The sequence below is a fragment of the Monodelphis domestica genome, chromosome 2 (genome assembly GCF_027887165.1).
Source record: "Monodelphis domestica isolate mMonDom1 chromosome 2, mMonDom1.pri, whole genome shotgun sequence".
Classification (NCBI taxonomy): Eukaryota; Metazoa; Chordata; class Mammalia; order Didelphimorphia; family Didelphidae; genus Monodelphis; species Monodelphis domestica.
In genome coordinates this window covers 249305637-249318933 of record NC_077228.1, presented here as the reverse complement: position 1 = coordinate 249318933, position 13297 = coordinate 249305637, and the positions used below count along the sequence as shown (strand labels likewise).

Here is a 13297-nt window from a genome sequence, read left to right as displayed (position 1 = left end):
CTGCTCTTCTGCTTTGGAGCCAATACTTAATGTTGTTGATTCTAACATAGAAAGTAAGGGCTAAAAAAAAGAAGAGAAAGCAATTACTCCTCGTGATTTTTATATCACTCATTGGCATTTGGGAAGTTGGCTAAATTCAAATAAATTTTGGTACTTTTCTGAACTCTTTCCTTATATTAATAATGCAGTCTCAGGCCAAGGGAAATGGTTAATGGAAAGGAATAAGTTGCATTTTTAGCAAGTATAGAATCAGACATTTTTGTTGCAGTGTGACTATTTTGAGTCAACAGTCATTATTGGAAGTAATCTTGTGTTATTTTATTTCTTCTTTCAGATTCTAATCTTGAAGAAATCAGAGTCCATTGTATTGGGTACTTTCTAATATTTCTTATTACTCTACCTTTCCTTCTACTCTACCCTTCCACTCTATAAAACAGTATTTAGAATAGTGACCCAAATATAGTAGAGGTTTAATAAAAATTTGCTTATAGACTGAACATAGCTATACTTACCTTAACTACCCTCATCCCAAGGTAAACCTAGCTATCTACAATGATGGAGAGTCAGTTGTATTGATAACATGTTTGTAAGCATTTTTGATTTACTTCCCAATTATGCTAGGCATTGTCTTTAGGCACAATAATCTAGGATGCTCTTTTAAATGGTCTAAATTTGGATACAGGGAAAATATGTTTGAATCATAGTAGCTTAGAGTTTGGCAGGATTTCAGGGTACATCTAGTTCAACTCACAAAGGAACTGTTTCCATAATACTCCTACCTACAACATCTTTCATTAACTTAGACATGATTCAGAGAGTCTGTTTCAAAACTTTAGTACTTTATACCCTGGGGCCTGAGTGTAACTCCATAGGTGAGAATGGGGTTAGCTATTATATGTATATTTCTGTACCTTTACCACAGCAGGCATATGGATGGGTGAGTTCAATGTGTCATTCACCTGCTTCATGTTGTCTGAATGGTTGATGGAATGTGATACTGGTTCATTTCTCTCATTTTCAGAGCCAGAAGTATGATCCTGAAACAAAATTTAGTTTTGTTAGTAGGAAGAACTATAACAAGACATGTAATTGTTAAAGCAGAACTCCTACGTCCAGTTCTTCCATTCTAATCTTAGATTTCAAGTTTTTCTCCTAAGGGTTTGCATTAGGCAACAGTGGTGTACTTCTACCTGAAGCTGTTGGATTCAAATGTTTACAAAGGGATTCAGAGGAATTTAATTAAGGAAACAGGAGAAGGAGAAAACACTAAGTAGAGGAAAGGGGGTATTATTATTATTGTATATTCTTTATTTTTTGAAGGGATCCAATGACATCATGGAGTGATATCTTGGCTCCAATGTGAAAGGAATTTAAGTGAGACAGAGTTGCACATAGTCATTGGCCTCATTAATTTCATTAACTAATAAAGTTTCCAGAGTCATCAAAGTCCAATAGCAAGACAAATGTCAGAATGAATAGTGATGGCCCAGGATGCAGTGAATGACCTTAGTGTCTCTGATGTCTGACCAAGCCCCAAGGATCCCACAGCACCTGCTTTATTTAGCTGCCTTTGTGGCTTTGGAATAAATTGTTCTCATCTGCTCATTCTGCCAAGGGAAGACTTCACATGCTTGGAGTAGACATCCCCCTATCACAGAAATGGGTTTGAGGCCTACCAGCTACCCTCAATCTGGTTTATCTCATTGGATGAGATGATTTTGCTGGGTTGTGGCCAATGTAAATGTTAGTTTCTTGGAGTCACAGGTAAGAGTTAGGTAAACTCCAAAGGTGGTTGAGCAGCTCTGAAAAGGCCACAGCAAACCCTCACATAAGAGGTACTAGTCCTGCACCCCATACACCCCAGAGGAAAGAAGGTATTAAAGGAAGGAAGCATATGTTTACTTATGTGAATTTTTACAGGTGTGATTGATTATACATAGAAGGAAAGGCTGGTTCTCAGATTAGAGTTTAATAATAGAAATGAACTATTCTCATATTTTAAAAAAATGTCCTTGCCTGATTCTATAAACATTGGATGAACTTCCTAGAAGTTAGCCCTTTTATTTAAAGGACCAATATCTACATGAAATTGTTTGTAGTGTAGTGAGATATAATAAAAAATGTAATAAAAAGTAGAAAGAGAAAAATCCTTTCATTCTAACATCCTCATGGCCAACCCCTGAAATAGAGAAAATGATAAGGCTTTTTTAGAATTTCCCACAGTTGGTTGAAATAACTTTTTGGCTCTTCTCATTTCTTCTTTATGTCACAGGATGGAAGGATTATGACCTTAACCTCCTATCTAATTAATCCTTCTATCTATCTAATCATTAAGATGCCCCACTTAAATTATTTAATATTCACTCATTAATTTGTTGATAACTTTGTATTTGAAGAAATTTATTCTTTCAACAGTGAATGAATTTTGATGAGTGAATAAAAATGATTAGCCATGGAAACCAAATATTAGGCTCAAACTTCCTTTATATTTGATATTGTTATACTTGAGTAAGTAAATGTTGTCCTCTATGGGCTGTTTATTTCTTCCTAATATTATGCTTATATTTCTGGCAGCTGCTATCAAGAAAAATTATGCTTATTATTATTAAAATTATGAAAAATGGATATGTTTTCCTTTTCAGTTTGTAATCAAGAAAGAAGAAAAGATATATATGTAGTGTTATAAATACTGACTAATGTCTAATTTTTAAATGGATAAATAGTTAAACAAAATAATGTAAAAATTATTATGACATGGTATGTATGTACATACTTTTTAGGTTATCTTTTCTTTAGTTATTTTTCATGGTTGCTTTAATTTTAATTAGTGCCATATATACACATCAAATACATTCTTATACTTGATATGAATTTTGTTGCCATTTAATCTTGTCTTCATTTATTAGGAAATAGTTATTGTGTACAGCTTTCTTTTAGATCTGCTTCCTTTATTCTGCATTAATACATTCAAATCTTATTTTAAAAAAATATTCATGTTCATTATTCCTTATGGCCAATAATATGCTATAACAATCGGATGTAACAGATATAAAGTGGGTAACAACTATTATTCATTTTTGGAAAAATAATTTGTTTCCAATTTTTGCTATTATGAATAGTGCTATTGTAAATATACATTAAATACATGACTTAAAGCTTAAATTACAATTAGTCTCTTGAGACCTCATATATACTTTTTTTGTTTTTCAGCCATTCAATCTTATCAGATTCTTAATGACCCTGTGGATATACACATATATGTGTGCATGCATATATGTATAAATGATACATGCATATCTGTATGTGGATAAAACAAATAGAACTTTTCTTGTCAGTTATTTCTGTGAGTATTCACAGTATTCAGTAGTATAATCAAATAGAGACAGTGGTTGGTATAAAGAATTTTGCATTGTTTTTACATAATTCCTTTGTTTTCCATAATAACTAGATCAATTTACAGCTCCATTAATAGTAAAGCTGTGAAGTATGAATATTTCCCACAGAAATATTCAACACTGAATATTTCTATTGCCACTAAACTGATAAAGCAAGATTCTGTGTCAGAGTTCTTAAAATGTCTTAAAATGTCCATTCTTATGATATTTTAAATTATTTTGATGTTTCCTGAAGAAAAACATATGGTTTGTCACTTGTTTATATTATTTGGGATTTTGGTTTTGAAAAATTACTCTTTTACAAATTACAAATAATTTATATGGAAATAGGTATGGAGTGATAAAACCTGTACTTATCAGCTCCAGGAAGGGGAAGGGAAGAGGGAAAGGAGAGAACATGAATCATATAACCATGGAAAAACATTTTAAAAGAAATATTTTTTTAAAACAAACAAAAAAACTTACTGATTCATATCCTTCAGTCACTTATCTATTAAGAATTGTTCACTTCTCTATAGAATATAAGCTATATTTTTATCATAGGTATTTAATAGAAAGATTCCCTATCCCAGCTTATGTTTTTAAAAATTATTTTAGCCACATTCATGTTATTTTTTGCATAATTCACAATGCAGTAGGATTCCTGTACTTAGTTTCTGATTTGATTGAATTCTGATTTTGATTGAAGATAGACCCCAGTCTATCTTCAGCTGGTTGCACTAGGATTACAGAAAGGGACTACTACCATGTGGCTACCCTAAAATTCTCTCAGGGTCCTAGGGCTAATCTTGGTGTGGAGAAATATCTTCCTCCTACTGACCACTGTATATCTCTGTAGTCCCCAGTGGTGTGCTTCTTTTTGACCAAAACTAGCCAGTCTCAAAGAGAACACAATTATTTCTTACCAATAAGGTAACAGTAACAATAATAATCATCACAGTTTTTTCTTATAAAGCAAATGCAGGAGTAACAAATATTTCATAGTCCACATATAAACCTGTATTATACTCTTCCAAAAAATTAAGTATCTGTGGTGAAAAGTAGGCACAGGCTAACAGAAATCTGGCAAGGAAAAACATGAGTGACTACACACAGAAACCTGTCAGAGAAGAACAGGAGTGAAGAAAATCCATGTATTCAGGATACTGGATGTGTTATCTCGGCCAAATTAACCAAGATGCTAGATAATTTCCTCGATTTTCTGCTTCCCAGTTGTTCCTCTGCTCTGCTTTTCCAAAAGCAAGTATATATCCATCACTTCTAACTTCAGACTTATTTGATGCCTTTATTTATTTTTTTAGGAAATTTTTTTTTGAAAATGCAACATCTTTTATCCTAAAATTGACCAAAGCACTCTATCTTTGTTCCCTCAAAAGATACATTCTATCTCCACCTCTAAGCAACAGTTAGAGATAATAATGCAAAGAAGTATCATTGGAATTATGGAATTAAATTATAATAAAATTATGGAATTAAAAATTGAATATTACAGATGTAGCAGTCCACACCTGTGTTTACACAAGGAAAATAATCAATCTGTAAAGATTGTCTTAGGAGAGTGCATACTCAGTCTTGCGCATGGCAAGAAAGGCACTGAACTTTGGCCCCAACAGGTTTAGGTATGAAACCAGGTTTCTTTGTTCTCACCAGGCTGAGAAAAGATACGCCCCTATCTTGTCATGATTTACATCTAAACCAATGACAATCCACTGTGTCTCCAATTAATATGCATTATGTATCTTTGCATATGAATGTCAATAAAAGATGAGCAACACAGGACCAGCCCACCACTTACCCACTTATCTTCCTTCCTTACTTCCACTTCTTTCATCTCTCTCTCTCTCTCTCCTGGAGCTCAGCCTCTGGCCATGCTCAGTCTTTCTTATGCAGTTTCCTTTGTTTCTGTGAATCACCTTTGCTTCTCTAACCCCTATCATTAAATCGTAACAGTCCATACTTAAAGCACAGCTTTAAGGACTCTGGCTTTGCCCTGTGCTGATCTCTAAACTCATTTCTGATTCCCATGGTGTTGTGTTATAGTTTTCTCACTGTCTCATATCCCTGTGAAGTGGGAGGACGGACGGAGCTAGGTCTGTGTAGCTCGATTTCCATATGATTCGGTGTCTGACTCTCTACCACTTCTAAAAAATGCTATGGAACTTGTTCTGAGACAAGAGAAATGGGTGTAAATGTGTAATCTTGATTACCTAAAGAGTGGGTGGGGACAATATCTTTCCAAGGGCTACTATAGCTAAACCTGGCCATATCTTTAAATCTATCTAATTGAGAAATAGTTACTCTTAGTTTCTTGTCTAGTCTAGGTTTGAAGGGTTCATTCAATTATGGCAGAAATACCATGAATTAAGCTGAGGGGAAGGGCATAAAGATCTTCTCCCCCTCCCCTTAGGCCAAGAAATGGACTTAGAGTTTTGTTCTTGTTTTATTTGTCCTTTTCAATTCTAGCTGCAAGGAGTAAACTCCTAGACCTGGGAACTCAAGCTAAGGGGACCTTGGAGCCCAAAGTTCTGGGACACATTTTACTAGACCAATAAAGAAACCAAGGGAGAACCAGGGTGCCTTGAAGAATGCAAAGAGATACTTTCTTATCCACTATTATCCAGTCTCTTTCTATACACTAGCCCTTCCATATAACTCTGACAGCCCCACCCCTATAGTTCTCTATGACTTTCATTCATTCTCCAATATACCTCATGGGATTAGGACAAAAAACACTACTTTTTTTCTAGAGGGAAGGAGGTAGAGTGGTAGAAAGAGTTCTTCTGGTTTAGAGCCATGATGGTAATTACAGACAAGTCACCCAAATTTTCTATGTTCTTTGCTTTCTTTATCTGTATAGAGAGTTCTACTAACTACTTCAAAGGGTTTGACTGAAAAAAAGATTAACTTGAAAGTTAACTTGTGAAAATGCTTTGTAAGTAAGATAGAATTACTTTTTTTTGACTCCTCAAGGTTTTAAAATCAAGGATCCATGGGGTCTTTTGCTACCATCAAATTAGTCTATGAAAAGGATAAGGAAAATTAAATGTCTTAGATCATACCAAAATAAATATCAAAGACAACTAAAATGATTTTTTAACTTTTTTTTTCAGCTGAGAGACATTCTGGAATATTTTTCTTTATGATAGAGAAAATACTACAGGTTTGAGGGCCTGGCTTTTGTTCATTTACCTGAGTGCTTTCCAATGGGGCAGATGAAGAGAGCTCTGTGGCTTTTGTGTGTTGTGGGAAAGGATTCAAACCCTGTGAGTCTTCACTTCGTGGCTGTTCTGGGGAGAGTTCATCATTGCTGCTGTCCTCATCAAAGGCAAAAGCATCTGTTGATTTGTAGATGCCTATATGGTTACCTATTGGAGAAAACATAAGAATTATTTGATTATCAATTAAAAAGGGCTCTTATTCTTGTTCATTTGAATCAGTTTCTTAATTACCTTGAAAGTGATATCAATAATCAAAGAAACTTGCTGCCAACTTTTTCTTAGTTATTGGTTCCCTTCTAGTCTTAGCTGCAGTGATTTGGTTGTGGAAAAAATGTTTTTTAATTTTATGTAATCATCATCATAATAATAATCATTTTATCCTCTGTGATCCTTTCTACATCTTTTAAAAATCAAACACTAAACATTTGTTAATTGACTAATATGGGTCAGTCATGACCCATGTGCTATTTAAAAAAGAAAAATAAGACAGTTTTTGCCCTCACAGAGCTAACAATTCAGTGGACAAGACAACATGCAAACAAATATATTCAAAGCAAGCTATATACTGCATAAATAGAAATATACACCAGAGGTAATGCATTAGAATTAAGGAAGGTTGGGAAAGGATTCCAGTAAATGATAGGATTTTAGTTGAAATCAGTAAGTTCCTCAATTTAGTTGATTATTTGTTCTTTTTATATATAATCCATTTGGAAATTTTATTTGGTATAAGGTATAAAGTGTTGGTCTTAACTTACTTTCTGATAGACAATTTATAAGTTTTCCTAACAGTTTTTGACAAATAGTAATTTCCCTTAAAGCTAAGATCTTTGGTTTTAAAAGCTAAGAAATGAATGTCTGCATTTTGTATAACTAATCCATTCCACTAATGTTTTAGATAATGCCTAATTATTTTTATGATTATAGCTTTATTATATAGTTTGAAATCTTTGTTTACTTGTTATTTTCCTTGAGATTCTTGAATTCTTTATTCCCAAAGTTTTAGTTCTACAAATTAATCCTTTAGTAGTTTCATTGGTATGTAATTGAAAAAGTAAATTAATTTGGGCAATATTATAATTTTTATTGTATTGGTGTAGCCTAAACAATTAGTATCTCTCATATTTAGAACTATCCATATTTCTGTAAATAGTATTTTATAATTGTATTTAAAGATATTTTTTCCCTGTTAGATTTTGTTGGAAATATGTAGAAATTCTGGTGACTTAAGTGTATTTATTTTATGTCCTGGCATTTTGCTGAATTAATTTCAATAAATTTTAGTTGACCATCTATAGTTTTATAAATCAGAGGTGTCAGGATGTAGGTCACATACTTGCCACAACATTTCCAAATGCAGCTTAATAAGATTAAAATGAAATTAGAAATATTAACAGAATAAATAAAAATACAGTAAAATACACATAATATTACATTTTAAAACAAAGTTAATATACAGCTTATACCAATCTTTATTAAAACATAAGAGGTTCCTTCAAAAGTAATCATATTACTTCCTCTTTGCTTATGCTCATTCTCTCATTTCTTTTTCTTGTTTATTATTATATCTAACACTACTAGAACTATATTAAACAGTAGAGGTGACAATTGACAAACTTATTTTACCCCAGTCTGATGGACAGCACACCAAGTATTTTGGAATGCCTTATAATTTTTAACATAGAAATGAATACTTCATTTTAGCAAAAGCTTTTTTCTAATAACATAATCATATGATTTTTATTGCTTTAGTTATAAACATGTCTAATTACTTTGACAATTTGTTATGTTGAACCAACCATGCATTCCTAGTATAAATCCAACCTGGTCATAATGTACAATCTTTTTTATATGTTTCAGTGACTTATTCGCTAATATTTTAGCCAAATATTTTTTCCACCAATGTTCACTACAGATAGCTTTATTTCTTTATTTAGACTTTCTCTAATTTAGGTGTCAAGTCTGTATTGGTAAAAAAGAAGGAATTTAGTAAAAGCTCTTATTTTCTTACATTTGCAAAAAGTGTGTGTAAGACCAGAATTCATTATTCTTCAAATATTTGATAGAAATAACCTTTTTATTCTTCTTTTTTATTATATACTTACTTAATAACCACCACTACCGCCAAAAATTTTAACAAAACAAATGCATAAAATTATATGCAAATCACAAGTTCCATTGTTTACAATTGCTTAAAAATATGTAAATTATATAGTTGTGTTAATATATACATTCTCTGCTTTTAAGGTTCCCTTAAATACTTTCTTTTCTTGATTTTATGGCTGTTATTTTAAAAATATAATTATAATATGTATTATTCTTATTCTCTTTTCATCTCTTCATATATTTCCCTTATTTTTCCAATATTTGTAATTTTTATAATGTAACATAATTGATTAGATTAAAATATAATGACCTATTCATCCATTTCTCCAATTCATTGCATTTGTGTTATTTCTAGTTATTTTGTCATTACAAAGCTTCAATGGAAATCATATGTAAACAGCTTTTTACCTCCTCAATAATGTTCTTAGGACCTAAACTTAGTATGGAATTCCTATGTCAATGAGCATGAACAGCTTTACAGTTCTTAATATATATATATATATATATATATATATATTCCATTTGTTTTCTTTAAAAAATTCACAGTTGCTCTAGCAATGAACTATTAAGCCTATTTCTCTATGTTCCTATCAGCACTTAATTTGATCACTTTAACAAATCTATTTCTCAGATAACATACATTATCAGGACTATATTTAGTTAGATTGGTCCTTAGACAGCAGACACAATCTATTGCCAGAACTATACTCTTTCCAAAACCAAGCCTTTCCTGTTTGATAGGAACCAATGGAACCTTTATTCCAATGCCTCAACTCCTCAGGAATAGAATGATGCATGTTAAATTAAGACTTTTACAGAACATTTATGCTTTCTAAAGTATTAGAAACTATGTTTAGATTATATGCATGATCAGGGTTAGATCTACTATTAACCTCATGCAGGTGCATGAGGGCTTTCCAGAAATCTATTATACTTTGCTTATCTAAGATACTAACTTCTTTCTTATTTATTTTTTGGTTAAATTTATCTGGTTCTGAGAGTGGAAAATTAAATTCTACTGCTCTTATGATTTTATCTATTTCCATCTGCATCTCAGTTTTTTCCTAAAAAAATCTGGATGCTGTAACATTTAATATATATATAGGTTCAATATAGGTAAACATAGTAACATCCCATCCCCTAACAATATAGTTGACCTGTTAATGCCTTTCAATTATATACCTGTTAATGCCTTCCAATTATATACATTTTAGCCCCAAACCTGTCAGAGATTATGACTGCTACCCCTGCCTACTCAGGATCAATTGAGACACAGTACATTCTCCTCCAGTGCCTCACCTTCACTCTGTGTGTCTCATTTTCAGTATAATTCTTGTAAACAACGTATTGTCAGGGCTTATTTTTTGATGTTTTCTGCTATCCATTTTCTTCCCATAGGTGAATTCATTCCCATTACACTCAGTGTCATAATTACTAGCTGTGCATTTCCATCTTTTCTGTTCCTCTTTACTATTTGCCCTGCTATTCCTTTCCACCATATCTCTCCTCAGATGTCCAATTTCCTTTGACCAATACCTCTCTTATTCATCTCTTCCCCAAAATATCCTCCTTTATTCTTTCCCTTTGCCCTCCTATTTCCAAATTTTTCATCTTCTTTTTTTATATACTTAATTACTACCACCACCACCAAAATTTTTAACAAAACAAATGCATAAAATTCATAAAGGACCTTTCCAAAGGTCCTTCCCTTGTCCCGTCCTCTTTATCTTTTAATTTTTATTCTACCTTTCCATAAATTGCTTCCTTATCCTTACAAATTATGCCCCCTACTTCTTGATATAAATTGGATTATAAAAATATCTCTTCTATCTTGTCCTGAGAGCCTATCCCTATCCCTTCACCTCATCCTCTTACCTCTTGACATGCATTCTTCTCCCCAGTCCTTCCCTTTTCCTATAACTCTTCTCTTGTGTTTCTTTACATATTAAGAAACATTTTACTCTTCTAATTGTGCAGACTGTTATGTTTTTATCTTCAGTCTGATGAGAGTAGATAGGGTTCTAGTAGTTAACCAGCCCTATACCCCCTCTTCCTTCTCTCTGTGGTATTTCCTGCACTCATTCCTCCTCCATATAAGATAGTAATTCCATCTTATCCCTCCTTTTCTATTTCACTACCACTTTGACTCATTTCATTACATTCACTTTGACCTAAAGACATACATGTCCCTTCACAGGCAATTATGTCATTCCTATCCAAGAATCAAATAGTTTCAACTTTTTAATTGCTAATGATTAGACTTTCAGTACCTTTGTTTTTTCCAGAAATATTTTAAACTTCTTTGGCTTGTTAAATATCCATTTTTTTACCTTTTATAATTATGTTCATTGATGCTGGATTTGTTATTTCTGGTTGTAAACCCAGTTCCTTTTTTCTACAAAATGCTGTGTTCTATGCTCTGCATTCATTTAATGCTGTGGCTGCTAAATTTTGTGTTATTCTCACAGTAGCTTCACAGTATTTAAATTGTTTTTTTTCTTTATTGCTTATATTCTCTCCTTAAGGTAGGATCTACTGAATTTGGCAGTGGTGCTCCTATGTATTTTCATCTTTCAGGCTCTTTGAGGTTGTGATTGGAAATCATTTCTATTTCCATTTTATCCTCTATTTCTAGAATTTCTGGGCAATTTTCCTTGATGATTCCTTGGAGTATGGTGTCTAAAATATTTTTTGATTTTGAATTTCTGAAAGTTCAGCTATTCTTATATTGCCTCTTCTTGATGTATTTTCTAGGTCAGTTGTCAGTATTTTGCTTTACTTTTTGTTGTTGTCTTAGAGAATCTTTAGCTTCCACTTGACTGATTCTGGTTCTTAATGAATTATTTTCTTCTAAGAGTTTCTGGATATTTTTTTTCCATTTAGATGATCTTTCTTTCATAATATTTTTCATTTTCTTGAGTTGCTCTTATTTTTTTCCTAATTTTTCCTCCACCTCTATCATTTGGTTTTAAAGCTCTTTTTGAGGTTGTGGCCATTTTCATATTTCTTTGCTATTCTTGAAATTCTTTTATTCTTGAAGTAAAAAGATGGTTTTTCTTTTTGCCAATTTCTGAGTTCAAGCTGAATTCTTTTTTATTACCCAAATAGTTATCAATATTTGGGTTCTTTCTCCTTTGTTCATTAAAAAAAATTATTATGGGAAGCCAGCAGATTTTATTATAGGCTTTTACTTAGACTTTCAGGGTTCCTATTGTGATGGGGAGTTACCTTAAGTTTTTAGGATGCTTTGTGTTTGTTTTTACCTGGGTCCTATTTAGTTTCCCCAGTTTTTATAGTTCAGCATCTGATGCAATCCTGGTTTCTTCTCAATTCCCAGGCCATGATTGACCTCAGGCATTCCAAAGCTTTGGAGTAGTTCTACCACTGCTACTTCAAACAGCCAGTGCATCTCCCCCTATGACAGCAACCAGGGACTCCACTCTTCTGAGAGACACCATAGCTGACAGGACCCCAGCCCCTAAGCAACCACACTTACTGCTATAATATCTTTCCTCATTTATCCTTTCCTACTACCATAGCTGGAACTGAGCGATGTACCTTGGTCCTCAAAAGCCCTTCCTTTGCCTACATTAAGGCTTGGGCTCCTGCCCTCAAAGTCACGCACCCACAAATTCAGTGTCCAGCTGAGGCTTCAGCAAACTGGCCAGAGCTCCTCAGGGATGTGGGCTCTAGGGCTCAGCTAACAAATTAAGATTGCTAATCCTGTCCCCAAGGCCTACAGTGCTGGGACTGAGGCCAGGGAAGTCAGAAACCTTCCTCCCTAGTTTTCTCAGGCTTCTCTTCAGTCTCCTGTCCTTTTTTTTTGTCTCTTTTAGCTTTGATATTATGGAGTTATTTTTGATTGTTTGTGAGGGGTATTAGGAGAACAAGAAAAATTCCTTGTCCTACTCCAACATCATCCCAAACTGCTGACAGAATTCAGTTCTAATGCCATGTAGTCCCTGTAGGATTCTTTGATGGCTTGTTCCATTTATTTTTTCTGAGAGTGAATTATTTAAGTACTCTTTCTCTTGTTCTATTAATCTCAGCATTTCATATTATATATATATTTATCAATTTCATTTCAGTAGTCAATTCTATTGACATAAATTTGGGGAAAAGAGTTTCTAATGATTCCCTTTACTTCTTGTCCATTTTTTTTACTGAAGTTCTTTTCATTTTTGATACTGATAATTTGATGTGCTTCATTTAAAAAAATAAAAATAAAATTTTTAGTGGTTTATTATATTCTTTAAAAACAACTTATAGCTTTATCATCCAAGCTATCATTAACCAGACTAAAACTACATTAGAGTCACATTAAAATGGTCCAAAGAACTAGTAAACAGAGAAACGAAAATTAAACTTACTCTGACATCCTACCTCATACCTATTAGATTGGCAAAATTGTTATAAAAGAAAAATGACAAATGTTGTAAAGACTGTGAGAAAAAAACACATTACTCTCTAACATATACCATTTTCCATTTAGGTCAGCTTTGCCATTCTGATGAATGTCTTGTCATTCTGGAAAGAAATTTGGAGATAGGGCTCAAAAGTTAAAGACTTGTGATATCT

General features: G+C 32.9%; 1 protein-coding gene across 1 annotated transcript in view; it reads right to left on the bottom strand.

Annotated features, from left to right (window-relative positions):
* The window catches only part of MYOCD (myocardin), a 132096-nt gene that overhangs the window by 90382 nt on the left and 28417 nt on the right, over positions 1-13297 (bottom strand). Inside the window, 2 exon segments of the mRNA XM_056817458.1 lie at positions 912-1037; positions 6585-6760. Coding sequence (XP_056673436.1) covers positions 912-1037; positions 6585-6760 — 302 coding nt within the window.